A 27,524-nucleotide genomic window follows, 5' to 3' on the forward strand; every position below is an offset into this window, starting at 1 on the left:
CTCTCTGTGAACATCCCTACACACCTGTGCTTCCTGGTAAGGGGCTTTCAGGAGTCCCATTTCTAGGAAACGACAGGGGCAGCCTGACTGTAATAAACAGGCACACACTCAAGAGGACCCGAAGATGCCCCAATCACAGTGTGTGTGCCCATCCTAAGTAGTCGCAAATGCTTTACGGGCTGCAGTTTATTTATTTATTTATTTATTTTTAAAGTAGGAAAAAACAGTTGCTTGGAAGAAGCAACTCTAAACTAACTACTGACATGCAAATCTAGCCTGACAGCTTAGCTGCAAACGTTGGTCCTGGTCTAGGGGCAAAACAAGCTCTCCGCCTTGCAGGGGCCTCTGTTGGTGTAGCCATGGCACAGTGGAGCAAGGACCACATGCTCAAAATACCACTTCTGACTCCAAGGGGCCCAGAATTGCATCTAGAGCTGTAGTTTCAGAAGCTACCTGATGGATTCTGTTCTTTTACTCAAAATATCCTCTTCTCTGTCTCTGTCTCTGTCTCTCTCTCTGTCTCTCTGTATCTCTGTCTGTCTGTCTGTCTGTCTGTCTGTCTCTCTCTCTCTTTTTTCTTCCAGAAGAAAAACAAAGATTATGGTGTCTTTCATCCTAGCGAGACCCAAGCAATATTGTTTGCCTGTTTTAGAAAGCCTCCGGGGCTGACAAATTGGCAGAAAGTTGTGATGGGAAAAATGAGGTTGACGTGAAATTACTGGAATGGGCCCCTCTGAAAGGCTTCTGATACCCCCACACTTAATGAGGCGTTTCCACGGGGCTTGAAGAAGTCATGTAATACAGGTTGTTGTCTTTCATGCTTTACTGGCTGAAAGGGCTGAAGACACTTTATAGGCCCCCAAAAAACTGCCAACAGGAAGAAAGGCAGGAGCAAAACAGGAACCCAAGGCTGCAGAGGTCTGTGGGCCCTGCCTGGGATAAAGGTCCAAATGGGCTTATAAGTTTAAGACAAGGGGATTTCACCATATGTGCTTGTTTTGACTCTCCAAAACTGTATGCTAAGATGTCCCTTTCCTTTCTATGTGATAGCACCCAACCAGTAAGCCAGCAACAAATAAAATGAAGGACAGGACTTCGCCCCTCCCCAAACACACACAGGGGGAAGGTCCCTTTTCACTGAGTACCTGTAACCACAGTATTACAGCTATTGTAAAGTAAGAGGTGCTATTCTCTCCTGACAATGGGTTTTCCCATCACTTGAAAAATTATTTACCAAGTGTCTGTAACCAAAGTGAAAACACCCCCAAAGTTTAGATCTGTATCAGCATTTCCCTCAACAGCAGGTCAGGTTTTATCAAGAGCAAATAAAAAGGAGTTGAAAAACAAATACAAGTGTAAATTAATAGCTAGAAAAAGCAGAGACCGGGGACTACTAAAACATCTTTGTATCACAGAAAGATAATGATTTTGGAAGCCAGCCTAGGGAACCTGGCAGAAAGTCCATAGGAAGCTGACCAAATGAAGCTACAGAAGTTGCAATTTGTCAGATTAGCATTTGGGAGAAGCCCACAGAGAATTCAAGGAATGAGCTGACAAAAGGCCTCAGGGTTAAAATGTCCTCAGCTTCCTCCAAACCCACCCCAGTTCTCCTGCATGAGACACTTTTTCAGACGTGTTCAGTCATTAGCTGCTCTTATGACACTGGTTGCAGTTCTCTTGGTTTCTTTTTAGGCACAATGATGGTAAGAGAGACTTTTCTCTCTGGGAGCTCCAAGTAAAAATAAAGAGGATTTTTATGATTTTAAAAAACAAACACAAAGAGGATTTGGGGTGGAAGACAGAGGATGGGGATGGTGAGCAAAGTAACTGATTTATGGAGTAAAAGACATTCATATGCAAGGAGAACGAAGTTTACTGCCAACCTCTGCCACCTATTTACCTTCATGGTTTGAAGGGTGGTGGAAATAGCAGTAAAGTGTTATACTAAGAGCCTTGTAGAATCATAGAGTGTAAGAGCTCCAAGTGACCTTACCAACAAATTAATTGGTTCTCGATCATAAGTCATGATACAATTTTCACTGGTTCACAGAAAAGTGAGATTTATTTGGATAATCTACTGTCACACTTCTTTAAAAAGCAAGATGAATTCAATTTAAAGGATTGTTCTTTAGTGCGAGATTAAATTTCCCCCATTTTTGTGGTATTAAAATATTCTTCCTTTTATGAAAAGATAGTGATTATCAATGGCAGTTTGGGATTTTTGAAAAATAAATGTAGTCTATCTCTGTTCCTCATGATTATCCCAATTAGTTTTTTTAAAATTTATTGAACTATAACATACATAAATCCCCAATTAGTTTTAATAGTCCTATATATAGCTTTCTAATTTGGCCAAGTGAAACGTTGGGCAACCCCATATAAGTCTCCCAAATTGTTTTTTAAAGAAAATTTACTGGTCCATAAAATTGGATTGAGTTCAAGGTCCCTCCCATTTGCAGAAAAGGAAATACGACAGTAGAGAGGTTACATGTTAAAGCATTATACATGCACTGAAGGTCCCCTAGCTAGTTAACAGCAAAGCCAAGACTAGGATCAGGCTTTCGTCTCCCCGAGTCCAGAGCTCTTACACCCTACTCAGCTTCACAGGTGTATAATACTAAGACAGAGTTTGAGGCTAAAACCACTTACAATGCAGAACTGAGACGAACATGGTTTTATGCAGTCCATTAGATTGCATGTTAAACTCCACTGTGCTTTGCCACAATTACCTCTTACAGTCATGACAAATAATATTTACACAGCATGAATTATGCATTTGTGTGATTTCCATCTGATCAACACTCAATAGGGTAGCACACGATTTTTTAAATAGACACAAATAAATATACACTTATCCCATCACTTCTACTTACACCTACGATCTAGTACAAAACTATACCACTTAGTTTTTTCAAATTGAGATGTAAAGCAAGCACCACCAAATTCACCCTTTTAAAGTGCACAATTTAGTGGTGTTTTGTATATTTACAGGGTTGTGCAACCATCTCCTCTATCTATTCCAGAATCTTTTCATCACCCCTCAAAGAAATCTTGTACCCATTGTCACTCCCCATTACCCTCTGCGTGAAGCGCCTGGCAACTCACTAATCTACTTTCTATCTCTATGGATTTGCCTATTTGAACCAAAGTACTTTTGATCCCAAATAACAACCAAGATGATCTCAAAATATAGGAGCACACACACACACACACACACACACGAATTTTGATTTCAGCAACACCTCACTTTCCCTTTTGATACTCTGCCCTCTCCCCATTCCATCCCTACCCCCCCAACTGTGTCTCAGAGGTGACTTATCTGCATTTGTCCTCCTCAGGGGACAGTTCATCCTACTCCTTCCTCTTTTATCAAAAACTGTGTCATGTTCTCTCAGTGTCCTGTGCTTGTGAGGTAATGTTAAATAAATTTATCTCAGCTAAGATGCTAAGATGTAACACATGTACATTTTAGTGGAGAATGTTGGGAAGCTAAGGCTCAGCTAGAATGATCATGTGACCTAGTGTGTTTGGGACTGTGCCTTGGCTTAATTATTAATAGCATCCCCTTTCCCTCTCAAAAGAGTCCTGCTTTGGGTGCTTAATTATATGGCCCTCCAACCTTAATCAAAATCAATGACTAATCATGGTCATTATAGGTATTTTGATAGGCCAACAGGGGAAATAAATTTAGGTAAATGAAGTTTTGATGCTCCTCAAAATGCACCCCAGCTCTGCATTCTCATAAATAGTTTAAATTCACCAACCTGTAGGGATCAGGGTTTCATCCACAGGCAAAAAAGCATCAGCTTCTATAGTGACTTCATGGTCATATATATTCGGGGAACCCTGGGAGGGAAAAAGTAGAGTAAAAAAGATTTAAAGCTTAGTCTTATTTTATATATTGGCTTAATAACTTCCCTTGTAGAAATGCTTTCAGGCATTGACAAAAACTTTAGAAATCCCATTTGACTTATGGGGATGAGTAACATGTTCATTTACGTGTGGGTAGATAGGGCTCCCAAATAGCAGGTGATACATTTGGAAGAAGCTTTCATGTGTGATCCCAGCATGCATTTTCTTTTCTCAATGGAATTAGAAAGGTGAAAAGTCAGAGAGACAACAGTGGTTTGAATGCTTTTTGGATTTTGGCTTAGCAGAGAGGTTTCTTCCACTCTCCTCACATGACAAACAGCAGAGCAAGGAGAGGTGACCTGTAACTTGCAGGATAGCCAAGGCATCACTTTTAGGCTCCTGAGATGTGGGGCATGTCACCCTTTTTCTGGCACAGCTCCCACCCAGAGGACATACTCCCTGTTACATGACAGAAGCCTAGCAGTCAGGACTGGGATCCCTGCGTTTGAGTGTTTGTTTGCCTGTCTCCCCCTTAATGATGCAGTCTGCCCTTCAGGGGGAGTCAAAGGCTGGTCAGTGGTCACAAGGCCTGGGCTCTAGTTCTAGCTCTCATTAAGTGGTCACAGGAAAGTCTCTTAACCTCCTAGGATCTCATTTCCTTCGGTGTAAAATTGGGCTAATGGGACTCCCACCTATTCTAGGATTCTTGGAAGGCTTTAGTAAAGATGGTTTGGCTGCTGCAAATTAGAAAATACACATGTACGTTTCTAATTTAAGGAATTTTTTAAAAATGATGAATAGTGTATTTTAAAGCTTCACAGCAGAAGATCTGGAAGGAGAACCAGGTGAAGGCTTTTGCTTAGTGAATACTCAAAAATAAGCTAAACCAGTGGTTCTCAACTGGGGACGGTTTTGTCCTGTCAGGCAAAATTTTACAATGTCTGGAGACATTTTTGATTGTCAAAACTGGAGGTCTGCACCCCGGCCCAGGGCAGCTCAGACTAGAGGGGTCACCTCCTGTGTAGCTCTCCCTACTGCCATCCTTTCATGCCTCAGGGGTACCACCAGCACCAAAGAGGCCTCTGGGACGGAGGCAAGTTGAGACTGTTTCCTCGGCTCTGTCTCAGTTCCTTGGTTCAATGCTCAGTTCAAGATTGAGTAGTATGTATTCCATTGTATGAATCTATCACAATTTGTTTATCTATTCTCCTATTGATGGACTTTAGGGTTGTTCCAGTTTTTTACTATTATGAATAAAACTGCTTAGGAATTTCCTTTTTTCTGTTTGTGTTTTTAGCATTAGGGCAGAAAGAAAATGATTCAATATGAAAATCACACACCAAATACATTAATGCATCCAAGATGTTAGGCAGTGGCCTGAGAGGGGAAGGAAAGGAACATTTATTAGGCACCTAATCTCTGAATGTTATTGGGTCACTAAGCAGCACTAACATTCCTTCATTAAAGGGAAGCATGCTTCATTTTATGACTCTTCTGACCTGGATTAATGCAATGATCTACTCTGGTGGAATATTACTGTTGGATCATTTCCTCTCTAGGCTGATGAAAACTTGGCAAGGAATGCTAATTCATAAATAGAACTTGAGGCCCATCTCTGAGTTCAGTGTTTTGGTGAACTTTGCTTGGCTGCTACTGGTTTGTAATATTAACCATTTATAGAGCTCATCGTGGCCTGCAGGGGGCTTTAAACACTTTTTTGAGCATTACTACTACTACTGCCCTACTACTACCTAATTCAGTTCTTATCGCCTCTAACAGGATACAACAGACACTATTGGTTACTACCCTAAAGCCATAGCAACTCCTTTACCTGCACTGTCCCTTTCCCCAGGAAGAACTCTGACCTGTTGATTTATCCTATGCTAGACTATATATTCAGGGAAAGGACCCCCTCCCTCCGTGGCCCCAGAAGACAAATTTTGATTGGTCTAAGCCAGGGGTGTCCAAACTGTGGCCCGCGGGCCAACTGCGGCTCACAATCCATTGTTAATTGGCCTGCAGCAAATTCCAAAAATATATTTAGTTTACTTAAATAAACCAGGTGAGGCAATACGTACTTCACCTTGAGTGAGTGGCCTGGATGTTTGTGTATTTTACTGCATATGGCCCTTGGTGAAAACCATTGAAAAAAGTTTGGACACCCCTGGCCTAAGCCAATCATGGTGGTCTAATTACCTTGCTGATAATTGGGTTAGGCAGGGCATCATAGGACACACTTCTGGCCAACAAAATGTGAGGGAAGCTGGAGAGCTTCTGGGAAAAGTTTTGCTTGTTCTTGAAAATGGACATTAGAGGGGAGACTGGATGGCTCAGTTGGTTAGAGTACAAGCTCTCAACAAGGTTACCTGTTCTATTCCTGTATGGGATGGTGGCCTATGCCCCCTGCAACTAAAGATTGAAAATGGCGACTGGACTTGGAGCTGAGCTGCGCCCTCCACAACTAGATTGAATGATAGATTGAAGGACGACTTGGAGCTGATGGGCCCTGGAGAAACACACTGTTCCCCAATATTCCACCCCCCCCAAAAGGAACATTAGCGATATGAAAAAAATGAATAGGTCCTTTTTTGTCTCTGGATGTGACTACATGAAGAGGTGATTCCTGGAGTTGAGGCAACCATCTTATAACCATGAGGGGACAAGCTTGAAGACAAAAGCCAAAACACTGAAGAAACAGGATGGAAAGATGGAAGAACCTGGGTCCTTGGTGGCATACCTACCCAGTCATACCGGAACCACATCTCAAGTTCCCCCAGGCCTGCTTTCACAGCTCTTTAGGTAAAGTTTCAATAAGAAACATGTTCTCCCAACTTTGTGTTAGGCAAAGGAAGGAGCACTCACAAAACCCCCAAAAAACAACAACAAAAAACCAACAACCCCAACCAACCTGCAACCTACATACTTTTTCCATTCTTTGAAAAACACAGTTCTCCCTTCCCCCGAGGCCTCCAGTACTCAAACTTAGTTAGAAGTGGTGAGTCAAAGCTTGGCCCCAAGCAGAATACTGCTATTAAATTTAAAAAACTAACAAAAGAAGAAAATATATTGGATGAGCTAACTACTTTAAATATCAAGTTTTTACCTCTGTCCCTGGGGTGGGTTTAAGACACATGGTTATGTTTCCCCAGGGAGGGAAAGAGGTGTTCCAAAAATGCTGAGGTCCCTTGACCCCAGGCCTGTTGACTGACCATCTGCTCTTACCCAAGAGGCTGATGGCTCCTGCCCACCCTCACTCTGAAGCTAACGGCTGTGGAATTGAGCTGCACTTACTAAGGTGGTATATATACAGAAGGGAGCTGATGCTGACTACCCTTCTGTGTGGGGTCTGTGATTTGGGAAACTATTCAGCCTCAGGAAAGGGATTCACTCCAAGTCCCTGTAGGATTGGAACGGTGTAAAATTCTGGTCAGGAGGGTCCTTATATCAGGTAAACGAAAAGAGCTTTAGTGAAGCTTACATTCCCATTTTGTTTACTTCACTGGAACACATTGGCAGATATAATACCTCAAACATAATTTTTCTTTCTGTTTCTGAGTCTGTTCCTTTAGACTACCCCCTGATTCTAAAATAGGATGTTCTAAGTGTACAAAAATGTAGAAAATAGTGAAAAATCACTATGACCTGCTACCTACATAAAACCATTAATATTTTGTTCCATTTTTGCCAAGTGTCTTTCTGAACTTATTTTAAAAAGTAGGGTCTTTAGTTACATTATTGCAGAGCCTCTATGGCTGGGCATGTGTGTTTTGTTTTGGTGTTCTTGTTTGTCTTTAAGATCTTCAGAAGGATAGTAAAAGTTCCTGAAGATAAGGGACAAGCAAGTGAAGAACCGTCTTTCTTATTTTATTTTTATTTTTATTTTTTTACCATCTTTCTTATTTTTAAAGGCAGAACTTTGGAAATATATAAGAACCAAGTAATTCATGCTATTTGAAAAGATCCTAGAAAAAAATTAGCATCTTATCAGCAAACTCCTAAAAGAGGGTGAAAATGCAAGATATTACTAGTTGTCTGTGAACATCATCTTGTGGTAGGAAATCATGCCAAAGTGATTCAAGTATAGTAGACAATGAACGATGTTCTTCAGATGAAGAGGAAGTAACAGATATAATCTAGAGTTTAGCTAAACCTTGTTATTCTGTCTCAGGCAATAGCCTCCCCAATTAGGAGGGAATGAGGTAATTTAGAGATTATCTAAGGGGGGTTGTCAGTGCCTGTACACCACTGTTAGGGTAGGCTGTGCAGTGGGAACACACAAATTTTGGCAGTATATGTCTAGAGGGGATGGGCCAAGTATATTTCCAAAGTTCCAAGGGTGGAAAGCAGTTTAATTATAAGTAAATTTTGGGGGAGGAGTGAAATGGGGGAAGCAAAGGGAAGTACATGTTATAGTTAGATGAGAGGGAGTTCTTAAAATAGCTAGTTTCTGAGTTTGTGGGAAACAGATAATTCTCATGGCAGTACAATGTATTCATTTTATCTTTCTCTATAACTTCCATTTATTCAGCACCTACTATGAGCCAGATGCTTGCTGGGTACTTTTCATTATCACCGGGGCGACCCCATCACCAGAGTAATTCCATGCTGGGTTGGTTTCTCCAGCCACTCCCCCAAGTCATTCCACAAAGTGCATCATCGCAGGAGAGAAGACACAAGTTACACTTTATAGCGAAGCAGGAGAGCAGAGGCAAGATCACTTACCTGGCCTGCCAGGTTGAAATAAGAATGGTTGGTCAGATTGACCGGTGTGGTCTGATTGCTTTGTGCTCGATAGTTGACCATGAGCTCTCCACCATCCAGTGTGTATGTCACCCAGACTTTTAACTCCCCAGGGTAACCTTCCTCACCATCTGGACTGACCCGAGAGAATTGGACTCCGTTTGACAGCACCCGAGGCGTCCAGAGGACCTAGAAAAAAAGTGTTTCCAAGCTGTTTAGTCACTCCAATCCCAAGCTAAATGCCACATTTACATATTAAAGACACTAATTCCAGGAAGGGAAATGATTATACAGTCAATAAGATTTTAGAATAATAGCCTAGATTTCAATTATTCTAGAATTCTGTTTTATATGGAAAAGTAGCTTTTGAGAGAAAAGTTTTTTCTGTCTACCTCCTCACTCATAGTCCCCATACTCCTTTTCCCTAAATCTATACATATATGTCTACAATATTTTCTTCCCCTTCTTTTTTTTAACCTCAGCACCCATTCTGAGTATCTATCATATAGCAATATCGGCTATCTGTTAATCTAATAGTATTAAAAATAACCTTAATAAATCAGCCCTTCTCTCCTGGGGGTACTATTTACAAATATTTACAAAGAACACTGTAAAGTGCTCTTTGTTTCCTGGGCAGAGTTCCAAACAAAGAAGAAGGTACTTGTTCCAATAGAAAGAGTTCTAGCCCACAAGTCAGGTTTGGGGCCAGGTTTGTTCCAAGCTCACGGTGTGGCTTTGGACGTCAATCCTGTCCATAAAATAAAGGGGTTGAAAAAATGATCTCAACGGTTTCTGGAAATTATGATTCTAAGAGTAGCAAGAAAAATATGAAGAAAAATTTTATAAGTTTTTTGCTTTTTGAAATAGAAATCTTGGATTTTTCTCAACTTAGCCCTAGGAGGCCCCAATATTACACATATGGGGAAGGAAGAACCAACATTTACCGGGTGCCCATCTGATGTTCACAGACAACTAGTAATATCTTGCATTTTCACCCTCTTTTAGGAGTTTGCTGATAATATGCTAATTTTTTTCTAGGATCTTTTCAAATAGCGTGAGTTACTTGGTTCTTATATATTTCCAAAGTTCTCCCTTTAAAAATAAGAAAGACGGTTCTTCACTTGCGTGTCCCTTATCTTCAGGAACTTTTACTATCCTTCTCGAGATCTTAAAGGCAAACCAGAACACCAAAACAAGGCACTTTGCTAGAAACGTCACAGGTACCCTCTTACCTGTCTCAGAGCTGACTTAACGTAGATACCATTATCCTCATTGAGTGATGAACGAGCTGAGGCTCAGAAAGGATAAGCTGTTGGTCCCAGGCCACGTAGCTAACGTAGCTAGTAAGACAGTGAGTTTGAATCAAACGGTCCTAGTCTACACTATCAGACGACAAGTTGGCCGGAGACCCCCCCACACACTCCCTTTGGGGAGCCCTGGGATCACTAGTAAAGAGGCCTTTTGCAGACATGACGGCTAGGCTACAACAGCCGTTAATGGGGTACTTTACATAAATCATTTTGCAAGGTAAGAATTTGGTGGAACCAAATTTTTTTTTTACCATCTGTGTAGGTCAAAAGAGTTGAACAGTGGCAATTTCATGTGGCTTCAACTAATATTATTACCCCTATTTTACAGATGAGCAAATTGAGTTCAGTGGAGTTAACTTGCTCACTTCCACTCTCCACATCCCAAGGAAGTGGAGTAGAACCCTTTCAGAATTCATGCCCACTGTTTAAAGGGGGTATGTATATAGTTTAAAGTTATACATGGAATTAGTGACAGAGCTAGGATTCAAACTAAGGCCTGACTGTCTACACTATTCCACATCTTAGTTTCAGTGAATGTTTTGTTCAAATCTCCATTTTCAACAGAAGAGTTGAGGCCAAAAACACTGTCATTCCAAATGGACTTGAAAAATAATAACTCCTATGAGCCAGAGGAATGGCCCATGAGCCCAGGCTCTGCCCACCCATTCCTGGCATGGCCTGCGTCTCTCCCACTGACATAGCATTTGGCAGGAAGGGGAGCCCAGCGGGAACCGAGGTCTCTGCCTTCACCTACTGTGAAAGCAGCTGGTATTTGAAACCAATTCACTGACCTTAGTAAAAAATTAATTTTAACTCTAATTAACTCCGAGAAAGGTTGAACTTTCTAGACACTTCATATATAAAACCTGTTATATGTATGATTAAAGAAAGAAAGAAAATCCTCCACATGGAAAATTTTAGGAAGAAAACATTTGAAAGAAAATGTTCTTCACTTGCTACCTAGTTTTCCTCCTTTAGAGAAAGGACACAATGGAAAGATTTTTGTAATAATATTAAACCAATGTTATCAGGTAAGTATAATTCCATGGAAAGTATAATTCCTGTTCATGGAGGGATTTCCCTGACCCTGTAGTTTCCAAATTTCCAGAAAATTTCCCAATTTTCACCTTTAGGCCTACTTATACCATTTCTAATCCCGTCAGGTTATTCAAATTTCATCTTTTAAAAAATGTGTTGACATAAATAGAAAAACACCTCCAAGCCAACAATTATTCAGTAACTAGTGAGATCAACCAACTTAAAACAGAGTTCACCTAATACTGCTCATGTTATCAAAACCTATCATTCCAAAACTGTCAATGGCTCCGTAACATTCCAAGTCTTTCCCCAACTCTCTGGGCTGTTGTGAAGTCACTGTCTCCAATATACACATATATTGAATGAAATGCTATCCTTTCTTCAAGGGCAGTTCAAATCCCCCCTCCCCAGTTGTTACTAATTTGTCCACACCCGGTTCCTCTATCACACCACTGGCGTCTATGTTATGGGTGTTGCAGCCCACCTGTAACAGTTTTGTATGTAAGGGTCCTACTCCCTTACTATACTGTGAGCCTCAGAAATCCCCATCCTGTTACGCTTCCTGGTTCACAGAAGGGGCTCAGTACGCACAGTGCACTCAAAGATACATAAATATGTATACTCACTATTTGCTGTGTTCATACAGGACATGCATGTTAAGCAACACCACAGAAAATACCAGTAGAACAGAGGGAGCAGGAACAAGCTAGAATGAGGTGCTATTGCGAGGCTCCTCTGAAGATGCCTGTCCGACCAGAGCTGGGCCTAACTTCCTCTGGTTAGGGTTTGCCCACGGACCTGGCATATTCCAGAGACCCTCTGTCTCCATGCCTCCCTGGCGTGAGGAGTCTCATCATTGAGGAAAGGGAAACCAATGGGACAGTCTGTTTCTAGGCCACAGGCCACAGACAGGAAGCTGGCGGGACAGGGGAAACAGAGAGTGACCAACTTCTTTCAACAGGACAGGTGGTGGTCAGAGGTAGAAAAGGTATTGTGATCCTTCACTGCCATACATGTTCCTGTCTTCTCTGGCTCTTCTCTAGGAAATATCCTGGCTGGTATAATTTAAAGGAAAGTTAATTACCAAAAAAAAAATCTCCCTCACAGCCTGAAATTAGACTAGTAAGAGAGTCATTGGGGGTTAACTAGCAGATTCCTACCTAGCCAGGAAGCAGGAGGCCAGGCAATCCTACCTCAGGGAAAAGCTGATTGATTTGCTTTGCTAACCTTGTTTTTACTGGGATTTACTTGGGGAATGGGAGTTTTAATGTGGAAAGGGGAACTGGGGAGAAACAGGTAATTCTGAAGCATGAGGCACTTCAGTGGAAGGGTAGGCCTGGATGCAGCACACATTGCATGGGGAGGGGGCTTAATGACAGACACAGGGGGGTGGGTCGCATTGGGGGCACCCACGGTTTTGGCCATGGAGGACACCAGCAGTCGTAGTGTAGGAATGAGGGCTTCAGGCCCAGCAGCTGACTTAGGAGTGTGTGGCCTTTCAGAGCCTCAGATTTCGTCTTTGGTGATAATACAGGTTCTAGTAAGGGTGAGAGATAATACATTCTGTGCCTGGCACAGTAAGTGGGTAAGTATTATTTTTCATCCCTTTGTGCCTGGGTCAACCCATCTCCCTGATCCCAACGCTGTGAGAAAGTCATTCCCTGTCTTTCCTAAGTCAAGGTTCATCGCCCTTTCACTCAGGGCTCCCCTGCCTGTTCTGGTCAGATGAGCTAGAGAAGGATGGGTGCTGGAACAGGGCCAGGGCATCTGCTTCCCAAAACCACGGGAGAAGCCTCATTTGGGTATCGGTTTTACAAATGCATTTGCTCCAGGATCCAGGATTATGCCTGGCAAACAGAATGTATGCTTGAAGGTACTTTGTGAACTAACTATGCCAGGTAAGGACAATGTCCAAAGCCCCTGACTCACCTTATCAAACCCTCTGACTCCTCCATGCAGACTGTTGGGCCCGTTGTTAATGGCCAGCTTATACTCCTTCCCGTCCAATGTGAATGTTCCTTTGGCAATTCGGTTGGCCACCCTGCCAACCACTGCTCCAAAGTAGGGCTGCTTTTGAAGGTACCCTGAAGGACACAGGATGACAGAGTTTTTTAGACACTTCAAATCAAAGGTGAGGCTCACACTGCTGCCCCCCCACTTTCTTCCGAGGGAATCTGCAGGTAGTAACCCTGCAGATTTGGGCATAGCCCTTTGGGCATAGCCAAGTCCTCATGGAAGCACAGAAAAATGGTGTTCTCTACACATGAGCATTTTCCTTTCTAAAAGTAGTAAACATTTTGAAGAACTTTATAAAGCACAAAGAAGACATTTAGATCATCCTATTGTCATCATTAGCAAAAACCACTGTTAATATTCTTATGTATATCCCTCTGTCATTTACTATATGTATATAAGTGCTTTTCATAAAACTGAGGTTTTAGTATACACGGTGCTTTGTAATCTGTTTTTCTAGGCCAATCAATTTTCTTAACTAAAAATTATATTTTTGTGTAGTGTTGAGAAAAACTATCTTGTTCTTTTTTTTCATTAAAAAGAAATCATACAATTAGTATATAAAATACCCTTTAAAGAGTGTTAAATACGTAAGTATAATATAGGATGCCCAATTAAAGCTAATTTCAGATAAATGAATAATATTTGAGTATAAGTATGTCCATATTTTTGTTATTATACATGGCACATACTAATACTTAAAAATATTTGTTTTTCATCTGAAATTCAAATTTAATTGGGCATCCTATATTTTTATTTGCTAAATCTGACAACCTTAATAAAGAGTAAAACACGAAAGCCCTCCTTCATCTCTCAATTCCACTCCTTCCCAGTGATAACCACTGCTGTACACTACGTTTTTTGTTTTTTTAAATTAACTACATTCAGGCAAATAGAAATACACACACACACATATTCTCTATAAAGAGAGTCCTACTATACACATCAATTTGCAATTTTTCAGTTACCAAATGTCTTAAGAGCTATGTGACTACATATCCGTTAACCATATTCATTTCAATCGCTAATGGGCATATTGATGAGCATAAACGTTGTCAGCTTTTTAGGGGGCTATGAAAAGCAATCTAGCATCCTTGTACTTACAACTTTGTGTACGGGCATATTATAGTACTTTCCTTCTTTTTAACTTCCTCTATGTTATAATCTTTTAGTTCAGATTACAATGGCAGAGATTAAGGAAGTAGGTTTTATTTTTTTTGTATTGTCACCAAGAATACTTTCTACTTTATTCTTCACTGAGATGCCCCTGCAATTCCATTCCTCTTGCCTGTGGCACCATGTATCTATCACCATCTACTGGGTCAGAAGAGTATGCAATTCCAAATATGAACTATTTTTACCATGGCTGGAGGGCTCTCAGGATACAGACCCTCAACTGATTCATCCAGTTACAGGTCACAGGTTCCCATTACTCAACTGGTTGGGCATAAGTGAAACATTAATCATTCTCTTCCAGGTCTTTCCTGGTTCACCTGTTTGCTCATCTGTAGGTCCTGAGTCCTGCCCATAGACTATCATAGTAGCTAATGCTTACTGAGCGCTTGCTAAGTCTCAGCCACTCTCTAAGTACTCTACATTTAAGTCATTTCATCCTCAGAATACTTCTATGAGGTAGACACTATTATAACCGTTAGTTTACAGGTATGGAAACTGAGGACAGAAAGGTTAAGTAACTTGCCCAAAACACATAGCTAGTTAGTTAATAGCAGGACCAGGATTTGAATCCAAGTATTCTGGCTCCTGAGTACATGTTCTAGAGTATCACATCATTTGGAAAGCGCAAGGCTTTCTGGTTCATTGAACTGACCATCACCTCTTAGCACAGGCCAGGCTAATCTTTCCACCAGCTCCCACCTGTCTCCCTACCCTCTTCTCTCTCTGAAGTTGTAGCTTTAAAATCCCTTATACTGGGTAACCAGAAGCAGTCCCAAGGGGCCAAACAATCTTTTCTTAGTTTTGCTTCATCTGCTTTTATTTTTGTTTTTAATACTTTATTTTTTAGAGCAGCTTTAAATTCACAGCAAAATTGAGCAGAACGTACAGAGATTTCCCATATGCCCCCATTCTGCCACATGCATAGCCTCCCCCATTATCAACACCCCCTACCCGAGTGGTGCGTTTGTTACAATGGATGAACCTACACTGACACGTCATAAGCACCCAGAGTCCATAATTCACATGAGGGTTCACTCTTGGTGTTGTACCTGCTATGTGTTTGGACAAATGTATAATGACATGCATCCATCATTTTAATATCATCCAGAGTATTTTCAGTGCCATAGAAATCTGTGTGCTGCCTATTCAATCCCTCCCATCCCCTTAGCCCCTGTAAACCACTGATCCTTTTTTTGCTGTCTCCATTGATTTGCCCTTTTCATAGTGTTATATAGTTGGAATCATACAGTATGTAGCTTTTCAAGATGGGCTTCTTTCATTTAGTAATATGTATTTAAGGGTCCTCCCTATCTTTTTGTGGCTTAATAGCTCATTTCTTTTTAGCACTGAATACTATTCCATTGTCTGCATGTACCACTTTGTCTATCCATTCTCCTACAAGGAACACCTTGGTTGCTTTCAAGTTTGGACAATTATGAATAAAGCTACTATAAACGTTCATATGCAGGTTTTCATGTGCACATAAGTTTTTAACTCCTTTGAATAAATACCAAGGAATGCGATTGCCATGTCATACACTTAGAGTCTGTTTAGTTTTGTAAGAACTACCAAACTGTCTCCCAAAGTGGCTGCACCATTTGCATTCCTGTGGCTCCACATCCTTGCCAGCATTTGGTGGTGTCAGTGTTCTGAACTTTTATTCTAACAGGTCTCACTGTTCTTTCAATTTGTATTTTCCTGATGACATAGAATGTGGAACATTCACTTGCTTTTCAGGAGCTTAAAAATGTGAAGAAAAGCAGAATTTTTGTTCGAAAATTGTTTGGCTGTATCTATTTTCGACTCTCACCTGGATTCATTCAACAAGTGTTCACTGAGCCCGTACTCTCTTTCAGCCACATGCTTAGCAACAGTGACAAATCCAATAGCAAAACTGCTTCCTCATGGGCTTGTAAGAATTCCTTCAGAAGGGACCACTTTCTAGTTAATAAGCCCATGGAGATAAGAAGTACTGGTTGGTCCTTAGTTTAGATGAAGAGTTTTTACAGATTAGATCATAAGGACAGCAGGAACCACTGCTCCCAACTGTCTCAGAAAAACTCTTCAGAACAAATGGATTTTATACTATCTTCATATGTTACTAAGCTTTTACATCAAATCAGAATTACAAAAAGTGACAGTCCCCAAATCTTGAATAGTATGCGACTAAAAAGCTTGTTTGGAAATACAGAAAACATTGTTTTCCATAAAAAAGGCAAAGTTTATAGGTCAAGCCAGATTTAATCCAGATTAAATGCAGATTTAATCAAATCAATTGCTGACATGGGATAAAGGGTACAGGAAAACTTTGTCCCTTTTTCTGGGCAAGGGGTTGGTCAGAATATATTATTAATAAAGGCTTAACCATGGGTTATGCGGCCCTTTCAATTCCTCTAACATCTCAAGGATCCCAGCTATGACCTTCATCCTAGACAGCCCAAACCTTCGCCAGAGTGCCCTAAAAGTCTCAAATAAAATTGCACACTAGTCTCAAAACCTCTACACCCTGAACAATTTTTCTTTGACTTTCTGAGCAAAACAAACATTACTTTAATTGACAAGCAGTTTAAGCATGCCAACTATTTTATTTTTAAATGGCTGCTGGTTGTTCCAGATGAAACTCCATGCCATTTTTTTGCAGTTAACAAAGTGAAATAAAAAGTTCAAAGTGTGAGGGAAGATATTTAGGGGCAAAGGAAGGAAAAGAGATAAAAATTATTAATTGTTCACCATAGTCACACAACATCACAGCCCATAGCACGTTTAATCATTATCCATTTGTTTCAGATGAGGAAATAGGTCTAGAGACCTATTTAAATAACTTGCTTAAGGTCACATAGCTGTAAGGGACAAAGCAGATTTAAACCAGGAGTCCTCAATGCTTGTCTAAGTGCACTCTTGGGCATCTGTAATATTAAACTGCAGCCTCTAAACTGGTCCCTTTTCCTCCATTCCCTCTTATGAACTCAGGCTTTCTAAAAGCACTACGTTTATTTTTTTCTAGTTTTTCTATAATGGCTCTCATGGCGTTAAGAGGTGGGTGGTTGGTGGTAACTAGGTGTTTGGTGGGAAGATGGAGGGGAAGGAGTTTCATGGATTGTATGGGTAGAGTTGTTTATATGTGAGGCTTATAAGCAAATATTCTCATCACAGGTTTTGAAAGAAATCATGACTGCAGGTGGGACATGCAGATGAAAAACATTTAAAAATATTTTAAATACAAAAAATGGTAGAAAAACTCACAGGAGGCATGGCTGATTTTTCCAGCCTGTAACTAAAAGATTGTATGATTTACCTCTTTAGTATTCTACAGAAGAAAGATCTCATTTTCCCAGGAAGAAATCAAACCGTTCTGACCTCTGGTCATGGCCATGATCCAAGCAGTTTATATAATCAATCTGGGAAATTGGAGATAGTTCATATCTAACCTGGCAGTTATAAAAGGACCATGTCTAATGGAATTATCCATGCTTAGTTCTTCCCCATGGCTCGAAACATTTTTGGGACATGATAATGAAGGTAACCCCTTACTCTATCATATCTTATGGCTTTAAGTAATTTGCCTATTTGTTTACATCATATACTCAGACATTCTTAAAGGCTATGTAGTGAAAATTAAGTCACCTTCCTATTCCTGTACCCCAGCTACCCAGAGTCCTTACTTAAAAAACAAGCCACTGTTGCCAATTTCTTAACATGGGTTGTAATACACTAGAATTGATCAAAATAGCAGCAGAGCACCATTTCATACTACAGTCATGCATAGCTTAACAATGGGGACACCACTGTTAGGAGATTTCGTCGTTATGCAAACATCATAGAGTGCACTTACACAAACCTGGTTAGGAAAGCCTACTACACACCTAGTCTATATGGTATACCACCGTACCTAGTATGTGCAGTCGGATATTGACCCAAACATCATTATTTGGCACATGACTGTAATCTGATTGAGACAATTATGCTTCCTGTTATGACATATATGAAGTCTTCTTTATCTTTGGCAATACTAAAAGAATCTAAAAAAACCTGAAAGACAGGGCTTTAAAAAGGGAACAAGGGGCAGCCTGCAATGACCTCAAAGAAGGCTGCAGGAAGTATTACTGGGTGTTCTGGGCTTTTTGTCCCCCCAACTTCTCTTTTGAAAACAGCTCGATTGCTTTTTAAAATAAGTAATTAAATTATCTACATTGTAGCATAAGAATGAAAATCTCTCTCTTGATCCAGCACCTAGAGTATTTTAGATGCTTTTTGTGAAGCTTGTGATGCATCCTGGTTAAGAAAATGCTCTTTAACTTTTTCAAGAGATGTCAGTAACATGGAGGGCAAACACAATACAAAAGAGATCCTTGTAATCTGAGAGGATCACTTTTTTTCTCTCCCTTTCAAGCACATTTAGGGATAATACTTTCTTGCACCCAGACTGCCACAAGAGTCATAGACTCTTAGAGGCAATTGTATAAATGCCCTCACAAAACCAGCACTCCTATGCCTTGTGCTTCCCAGGTGCCATGTCATCATGACACACATTTCATATGAATTCCAGAAAGACACCTTGTGCTTTAAGATCCACGTGACTCACATCAGAACTAAAAACAGTAAGAATTGAGTGAGTGTGGATAGGGCCTAAATGGTGATAAGGCAGAGATGGAAATGAGATGATATTAGGTTGGTATAAAAGTAACTGCGGTTTAAAAAGTTAAAAATAATTGCAAAAACCGCAATTACTTTTGCACCAACCAAATACAAGTAGGTGCTCTTAGCTTATCATTTCCAATTCTTTTCTGGCTCTGCAATTGTAGGCCTCATATCCAATTCTTCGACTCCAAGGGCAATTTTGCACCAATCAAGTCCTCTCTTGGTGGTTCTGTTTCATCCTAGAAAATGGTTATGCTACTAACTGAGGTGACTCAGCAAAATGATTCTAAAGAATCTTCCTTTGTCACTTGTCAGCCCTCTTGCCTCCTGATTTTGATGACAGATGTGAACTCCTAACACCAGAAACCAGAAATTCAAGGGGACTTGGAGAGGAAGGAGAAGTGCAGCTGCTTTTCCTCATGTCCCTATAACTTCCCACCCATGAGTCTTCTGTAATAGACTGGCTGAAGTTACTAAAGAGATTCTGCAGAAGATCACCTACCCCCTCTCCAAGGCAAGCTGTGGAAGCAACCAGAGAGCAAGGAATAGGATCCTTAGGAATATTCTAAGACATTTTTTAAGGATATGGGGAGCAAATTTCAGTCTCCTATGGGAAAACCAATACTCTCAAGAATTTTCTGTTGACCTCCAACCATGAGCCATGCTAGATATTTAAAGAACCAAACAGACAGAAAGATACACCTAAAGGAAAACCTCAAACCTCCTCTGTAACAGATTTTGTCCACATCTCTACCATTGAACAGAGAGTACTACTTCTCAGTTTTATTTCAGAACTCATTTTCTGTCTGGTTACACCCTAGTGCCAAGAGAGCACTGTGTACATTTTCCTTTGTTGTGATCAAAGTGCAATTGTAATTATTTATTTATGCAATTATTTGGCTAAACGTTCTGTCCCCAGCTAAACTGCAATCTCCAAGAGGGTGGCAACCTTGTCGGTCTCATTGAATGAGATAATTAACAGTTTTTAAACGCATGAATAGGTGATCTTAATCGCCCACAGATTCCAACAGAAAAGTCCACCCTAGTTAGAAGGAGACTTCATTTCTACACTTCTTTGTTCCATTCCCTACATGGTTATTGAGCAGGGGGTGCTGGGCAGTAACCCCACTAGATCAAAGTGGATAAGCTGCACCCCCTGAGCATTTTGGAGACAACCACGCCTCAAAGAATCTGATCAAGGAAAAAAGAAGTAGAAGACACAGGTCTTTGATTTTCCTTCTTCATAAAGGGCAAGGGAAGGTACTGGGAGCCACAACCCCCAGTCGGTTTTTTCCCTCTCCTGCTCTCATAAAGATCAGGCAGTTCAAAGGTAGCTCCAGGGTTGCTGGAATTTTAGTTTACCCTAGTTGACTTTTGAAATAAATCGAGGCAAAGCCTGAATGGATAACCAGAGGCCAAGTCCTGTAGCTGTTTCTATGCATTTTGTCTTTTTCCAAGCCCTGAATCGCAACACAGTGAGTTAGCGGGATCCAAGCATTCCTGACCAAGCTCGGGTCCTTCCCCCTAGGTCCCAGCACCGCGAGCAGCCCGATCAGGCGGGAGGGGCGTGTGCGGGAAGGGCCTGGGGGCAGAGTTCAACGCACCTTCCAACTCGGCAAAGCCAAGGACCACATCCGAGGCTCTGCCCTGCCTGTCTTTGACTTCCAGGGCCGTGATGGTGCAGCCCCAGGAGATGATGTCCACTCTCAGCAGGTCTGACTGCAGCTGGAACTTCTCCACTGTCCCTGCCCCCAAGGGCAGGTCTCCAAACACGGCTCTAGTCACCGAAACCATTGAGAAGTCTCAGGTTGTTCTGCTACTCCTGGCCTTTCGAATTCGGGCCGCCAAATTCCTAGCGACTGAAGTTTACGGGAGAATGGGCGGGACACGGCTCAGACTCCTCCCCTCCCTTGCCTGGATTTAGGGAGGGACCATTCCTGCAAAAAATATCCTCTGGGGCCTTTCTAAATGATTCCTTTGCCTAAGGGTGACTCGAAAGCAAAATTTCCAGCCAGGTTTGCGGTTCTTTTCCATTGCTAACTCTGGCTGCATTGCATGTTGGGAATGGTAGTCTTTGGAAAGTGAAATTGCATTTTGGGGCCTGTAGTCTTTCTAACCCCAATCCTGAATCTGCAGGATTCTACCCCGTTCCCTGGCCCGTGGTTCTCAACATGCCATGAGCGGTTCATTAATGTTGGTGGCTGACTTTCAGATAAAATGCTGGTAAATACAGAGAGCAGAATTAGAGCTAGTGGGGCAGATCTTGGGGGAAAATTCTCTCCTGACTGCCGGCCTGGAGCAGCAGCATAGACAGATTTAGGGGTAAATGGTCAGGTGAATAAGAAGGTGATCAGTGGAAGACTCCTGCTTTCTTTTCTTCAGGGACCTGGGAAAGGGTACCTACCTCCTCTTGTTCCGGAAGTTCAAAGTTCCTTTAAGAAGGAAACAAATATTTATGAAGGTCTTCATAAATGTCAGGTACTGTACTTTCATTACCTCCTTTCCACAAGCAGAGAAAGGCTTTCAGTATGTACTGCTGGGAGAGGAAAGACACCGAGATCATTATATAATTGCCATGCTTTAGTGTGACTCAGAATTATTTGAGGAGATTTTAAAAATGCATATTCTCAGTACTGTCCCTGGAATTTCTGATTTTGTGAGTCTATGGTGACACTCAGGAATCTGCCTTTTTCACATGTTCCCCAGGTTATTCCAATGTACATCATCTGGGACCAAACTTTGAGAAATATAGCTCTAAGTTTTGATGACTAATCTCAGGGTTTCTCCCCCCCCTGAAATAGGCTTGGATGACAGAGGACTAAAATAGAGCTATTAAAGGCCTTAATAGGATTGTCAGCTAAAATACAGGAGCCTGTGTATTTCTTTGCCTAATCTGGCAACTCCGAACAGTCCTGGACCTAGGAAGGAAGGATGCTGGAAGCCTGAAAACATTTACTTGACTGTCTGTATACTCATCTAGTCTTTGTCTGATGCTGCTTTTGTTTGCTTCCTAGTTGCTTCAGAGGGGATCCAACTAGACTGTGATGAGTGCCAAAAGGATTTATCATTAGGAATTTAGGAGAATTGGAATCAGGTTCCTGGAATCAGATGCTAATAGAACACAACTGTCTCTCAGCCCTTCCTGTCTGTGTAGTTGGAAGGAATATTTAGCATTCTTGCCGCAAATCCTCAATTCTCATTCATGAAGCAAGAGAATTCTGATAGCAAAGAAAAATGAGAGCTTGCAATTGGCTTCACTGAAGCGTAACATATAATAACAAAAAGACCCAAACAAGTCAAATTACAGATTGCACCACACTCATCCAGTAATTGACAGGCACTCTTATGTGCTGTTTCATCCGAAATTCTCATAAACTTTGCAACCATCCGAAATTCTCATAAACTTTGCAACCCTCATCAGCCCACTTAACATTTATGGCAGATTCATACACAAGCCCTTTTGGCAATGCTGTGTTAGCAAGGATGTCTTAGAATCTTCTGTGAGCAGGAAGACTGCATTTTCTTTTCTCAGCTGCCAGTTCTCAATGTTCTGCCAAACTTGTGTTGTCACGGAAAGAAATAAATGTATTTGAATGGCCAAAGCCAAATGTCACTAGGGTAAGTCCTGTAGCTTGGCTTGGTAGAAAATGAAACATCTTAGATGTCTCTCTAAGATGCAAGAAGTACACTTCTTGATTTCGTTTTCCTTTTGCTTTTCAAGGTTTGACATATTGAGCCAAATAGGATACATTGTGCTAAGGCAGCTGGCAGGCGCAAACCTTGATTTTTCTTACCAAAATATCCCATTTTCCTAGTCCCACAGTGATACTCAAATGGAATATTTGTGTACTTTAAAAAAAATAAAAGGAGCCTAAATCTAAGGAAATATTCTCCATCCCCAAGGTTGGATTAGTTCAGAAGCAAAGTGGTAATCTTGAAAATGAAGCATTGTCAAATTGTAGAAAGTATTTCTTTTTATTTTGGGGATGGGGCTAACAGTGAGAGTATGAGGTAAAGGGAGTAGGAATTGTGACATTTATGTCAAAGGGAAGTTAGTTACTTTTCTTTCAACCAGAGATGGGTGGACAGGTGAAGAATAAGGTCTGTCCTGTTCTGAGCTGGAAGTTACTCCCCAAAGTTGAGTGCCTGAGAGCCAGAAATGAGGAAATCTGAGCCCAGGGACCTGAGCTCTATCTCCTCATTCTACACAGAAACTGCAGGTGTGCTGTTCCTTGGACCCGTTAGACTCTGGGCCCATGAAGATGGCTGGGCCATGAAGAAGGCTGCTACGCAGAGGAAACTCTGAGCTATAGTAAAAACAACTCACAATACCTCAGAGTTCGTCTATAAAGAGACCTAGAATAGACTCTTCTTAGATTGATACATTAGATACATTCGATTCGTTAGATTGATACTTCTTAGATTGATACTTCTCGGATTGATACATTACCACCCTCCTGCTTTCTTTATTATTGCTTTGAACTCCAATAGTGTTTATTGTCAGTTCACTTCATTGGGCTCTCAGCATGCACTGTCTTAGACCATTGCTTATCTTTTTTTCTATGAGTACCTTTTGTTGTTGTTATTATTTACTCAACTATTGGCTCTCTGATCCAATATTTTGACTTACAAATTTTTTTTGTAACCCAAATGTCACTATGTTTGGTTTCAGATGAAAACTAATTGTATCTGGAAGCCAGGAATACCTGGAAGAATCCCATCAAGATCACGAGAGGTAGAATTCTTCACAGTGCAATTCAACTTTAGTTCATCAACAGTTTTGGAGCAGCTGCTGGGGAAGGCATTATGGGGGTAGGTGATAAATTATTAAGGAAGGTGGATTAGATTTTACTGTATGATGTGTAGTTTATTTGTCAAATATTCAGTGAGTATGTACCAGGTATTGTGTTGGTTGCATATTGATAAGTAAGACATAATCCTTGCCTTCAAGGAGTTTACAGTCTAATGTGATATCATGTTCATCTCTATCCTGCATCAAAACTTCAGTAAAGTCTCCAAAATTCATTACCAGTCCATGCTGAATGAAACAGAGTGCTGGGACTTGCCTCAAGGTAGTTGTAATTTCAGGGTTGCCCAAAGATGATCAGCAATATTAGGATTATTTCAGAAGTCCCTAGCACCAAGCACAGTGACTGGTAATTATAGATGTTCAATAAATAATTATTGAATGAATACATGATATATTCATAAGTAAAATATTGTGGTGGAAAATTGGGTCTGGCATCAGAAGACTTGGGTTTAAGAGGCAACAAAACTTACTGGCTGGGAAATTTATTCAAACACTCTGAATCTCAGTTTCCTCATCTATAAAATGGGACTAATATCACATGATTAGCCTATCCAATTATTATTAATTGATTGAAAGTAAACATAAAGTGCTGAAAATTTACATCGTATCATGATAAGCATCCATGTGATTTAGGCACTATTCTATTATACAGAAATTGAGACTTAGAGAGGTTCAGTAATTTGTTCAAGGTCCCATGATTAGTAAGTCAAGAAACCAAGATTTGATCCTGGGCAGCTTGACGACAGAGATAGGAGCATATAGTCGTTTTCTTATATGTTGCCTAGTATTGTGGTTAACTGAGAACATGGATTCCAAATCACTCTGTAAATTCTAACACATCACACCAATGTAAGACATTCATCTTGTAATTTTGGGGTAATTACAAAGTTTTAAAAAACTAGTGTCTAGAATTAGGTCACATTGAGCTCAAGAGGGCATTGCATTCACTCACACATTAAGGGTAAAAAAAGGGCCCTAGATGATCTTTTGCATATGGGCATAAGAATATTAATAGTAGTATTATGTGTAAGAATAAAAATTTGGAAACAATCTAAGGTCCATCAGTTGAAAACTGGATTTAAAATTGTGGTATATCCATGTAATGGAATATGGCATAACAGGAAAATGAATGCACTAGGGTTGCACAAGTCGTCAGGCATGACTTTTGTAATTACGATATCAATGGAGAAAGAAAAAAGCAATGGCAGAAGGATATATCACTTATCTCAAATGCAAAAGTTGCAAAACAATCTAGATCTCCCTGAATTTAAGCCATTAGTCCAGGATCCTTTAGCTTAATATGTTGTAGGTCTAGGATTTGAACCCAGAGCGCTTTCTACTGTATCATTCTGCCTCTGGTAAGCATTGATAGTCAGATTGTATTGGATCCTCATGGTGCTTGGGAAACCCTGTTGATCTTTCCTGAGTTTGAGTCATAGTGCCAAGGGAGTGGCTGGGTGGGGGGGTGTATTTTCCTCCCTCATCTTTTTTTTTAAAGATCTTATTGGGGAAGGGGAACAGGACTTTATTGGGGAACAGTGTGTACTTCCAGGACTTTTTTTTTCCAAGTCAAGTTGTTGTCCTTTCAATCTTAGTTGTGGAGGGCGCAGCTCAGCTCCAGGTCCAGTTGCTGTTTTCTAGTTGCAGGGGGCGCTGCCCACCATCCCTTGCGGGAGTCGAACTGGCAACCTTGTGGTTGAGAGCCCACTGGCCCATGTGGGAATCGAACTGGCAGCCTTTGGAGTTAGAAGCATGGAGTTTCAACCGCCTGAGCCACCGGGCCAGCCCTTCCCTCCCTCATCTTTTGATATAATAGATGTATAATCAATTTTATATAAAGCAACTTCAAAATAAGCCCTCATCCATTCCCTTTGACTTGACTGTGGCATCGATTTATAGAGAAATTCTAGAGTCACCACTGGCCTGAGCACCTTCTTCGCTTTTACACAGATTAGATCGCCACTTCTAGGTATCCCTTATGACAGCCAGACTTTCAAGAATCAGAACTCTTTTATTTCTGGAAGGAATAGACCAACTCAAACTTGGCTTAGGCAAAAAAAAAAAAAAAAAAAAAAAAGAGAGAGAGAGAGAGAGAGAGAGAGAGAGAGAGAGCGAGAATGAGAATTTACTGGCTAACATACCCGTGAAAAGTCCAGGGATGGCTCTGCTGCCTTCAGGCATGGCTGGAGCTGGGCTGAAATTATGTCACTAGGACTTGGTGTTTCTCTTCCTCCTGGTTCTGTTTTCCACTGTGATGGTCCTATTGTAAAGATCTCTTTTTCTACCTATAATTTCTAGCCTATGTTATTCTACTATAGCAATCTCAGTATAAAGTGAGCTTCCCATTCCCAAAAGTATCAGCAAAAGTCCCGGCATTGAAGCTCACTCAGTCATGTGCCTTTCTGAACCAATTACTTACTGTTTCGTAGGGAAGAGTTACCCCTCACCCAATAATATAGACGGTGAAGGGAGATTCCCCGAGGGAAAATCTGGATGCTATTCCCAAAGAGAGAATGGATATTGATAAGACAAAAACAACACGCACCCTCCAAAAGAGTAATGGGCCAATTTCATGAGTGTTAGACATTGGAAATATGAAGGAACCACACACAGAATTCTTGCAGGGAGTTCAAACATTTAGAACGTTTTGACACATCAAAATACCTGTGTCTCCCAAAGAGCTTTCAACACTCGTCAGTGGTTCTGCAGCAGGGGTGGCCACATCCTCACTTCTATTTTTGTTTTGTCTTTATCTGCCTTGTCTCCTGACTAATGTGGTAGTGATATAAACTTGCTTGAACCTTTCTCAACATTTTCAATTACCCTGCTGTTTTTCAAAGGACAAGAGCTGCCAACACTCTAAAAAAGAATGTGAGCTCAGATGCAGCCTCGCCTGAAGCACCTTCATCCCTGCCTTGTCTGAGGAGGTCACAGAATTGCTCTCCAAGTTCATCTAGACTCCATTCCTCAAATATGGAATTGTGTATCAAAAAGTAGAGGTGAACATAATTCTTGGCAGACAGTAACATGTAAGCAATACTTTGAAATGATCTTAAATAAATGTGGATAATGCATTCTCATGATCTGGCCAGCCTGATTCAGTAACCTTTGATTCACTGTCTTCGATATCTACTAACCCTGAGAACCAGTCGTAGTGTGATCTTCTTAATTCCTATATAACACTTGTTCAAGAGGTCCCAAGTAGCATTCACTTCTCACTTTTAGAATTTCTGGCTTTTGAATGGATCTTATTTGGCTCAGATTGAATGATAAATTTCTAAGAAGATATAATAAGCATTTTTTTTCTGCCAAATCAGGACTTTGAAAAGTTACTCTTTGATTTGTTAGGATTAGGTTTAACTGCCTATACCAGAGATTTCCTTCCTAAGAACAGTCCCGAGATAGGTACCTCAGGTTCTGGAATTTTACCCTAGTTGCAAGCTAATAAATTACTGTTTCACAGACTGTCTGAAGGTACAGATTCCTAGGTCTGAGACAAAGGGTTTTATTACTCACTGCATAGCAAGGATCATGTACATCATGTTTTTGCTGGTTCCCCATGCCTCCCAAGACCCATGGAGGTAACGTGGTGGGACCAAGTTGGATACTAAGCACACAGTGGGTTTGCATTACAACTGGAATCTACCACTTTTATAGCAAGTGATAAGCAAGCCTGCTCTTTGGGAGGCAATGTTACCTTTGCCTTGAGCCTGCTCATCGCAAACTCAAACCTGAGAAATGGTCCACTAAGGAACAGTCAGCATTAGGCATTCTTGGCATACCCAAAAAGGATGTTCAGAGATGCTCAGGGCCATGGTGGATTATTTGTCTCAACAGGTGGTCCAAAGTTAGTATGGCAGTTCTGCTCAATGTGGTCATGTGGGATGTAGGTTCCCTCCAACTTGTTGCTTTACCATCTCTAGGTTATGTCCTGAAGTCCACTTGGC

At 41.0% G+C, this 27,524-nt stretch overlaps 1 protein-coding gene and 1 long non-coding RNA gene across 2 annotated transcripts in view; one reads left to right on the top strand and one right to left on the bottom strand.

Moving 5' to 3' along the window:
• The window catches only part of GALM (galactose mutarotase), a 48,645-nt gene extending 27,834 nt beyond the window's left edge, over positions 1-20,811 (bottom strand). Inside the window, exons 1-4 of the mRNA XM_081069083.1 lie at positions 20,372-20,811; positions 12,870-13,024; positions 8,575-8,781; positions 3,765-3,846 (exon numbers count right to left, since the gene is read on the bottom strand). Of these exons, the coding sequence (XP_080925209.1) occupies positions 3,765-3,846; positions 8,575-8,781; positions 12,870-13,024; positions 20,372-20,561 (634 nt within the window). The 5' untranslated portion in view covers positions 20,562-20,811. The remainder of the gene's footprint in view (positions 1-3,764; positions 3,847-8,574; positions 8,782-12,869; positions 13,025-20,371) is intronic.
• On the top strand, positions 20,747-26,606 carry LOC308506127. Its single transcript, XR_013994661.1, has 3 exons — positions 20,747-21,245; positions 23,440-23,579; positions 26,418-26,606. It is a non-coding gene; the product is annotated as an uncharacterized lncRNA (long non-coding RNA).
• Positions 26,607-27,524: the final 918 nt, after the last annotated feature.

This window comes from Rhinolophus hipposideros (genome assembly GCF_964194185.1).
Source record: "Rhinolophus hipposideros genome assembly, chromosome: 12".
Classification (NCBI taxonomy): Eukaryota; Metazoa; Chordata; class Mammalia; order Chiroptera; family Rhinolophidae; genus Rhinolophus; species Rhinolophus hipposideros.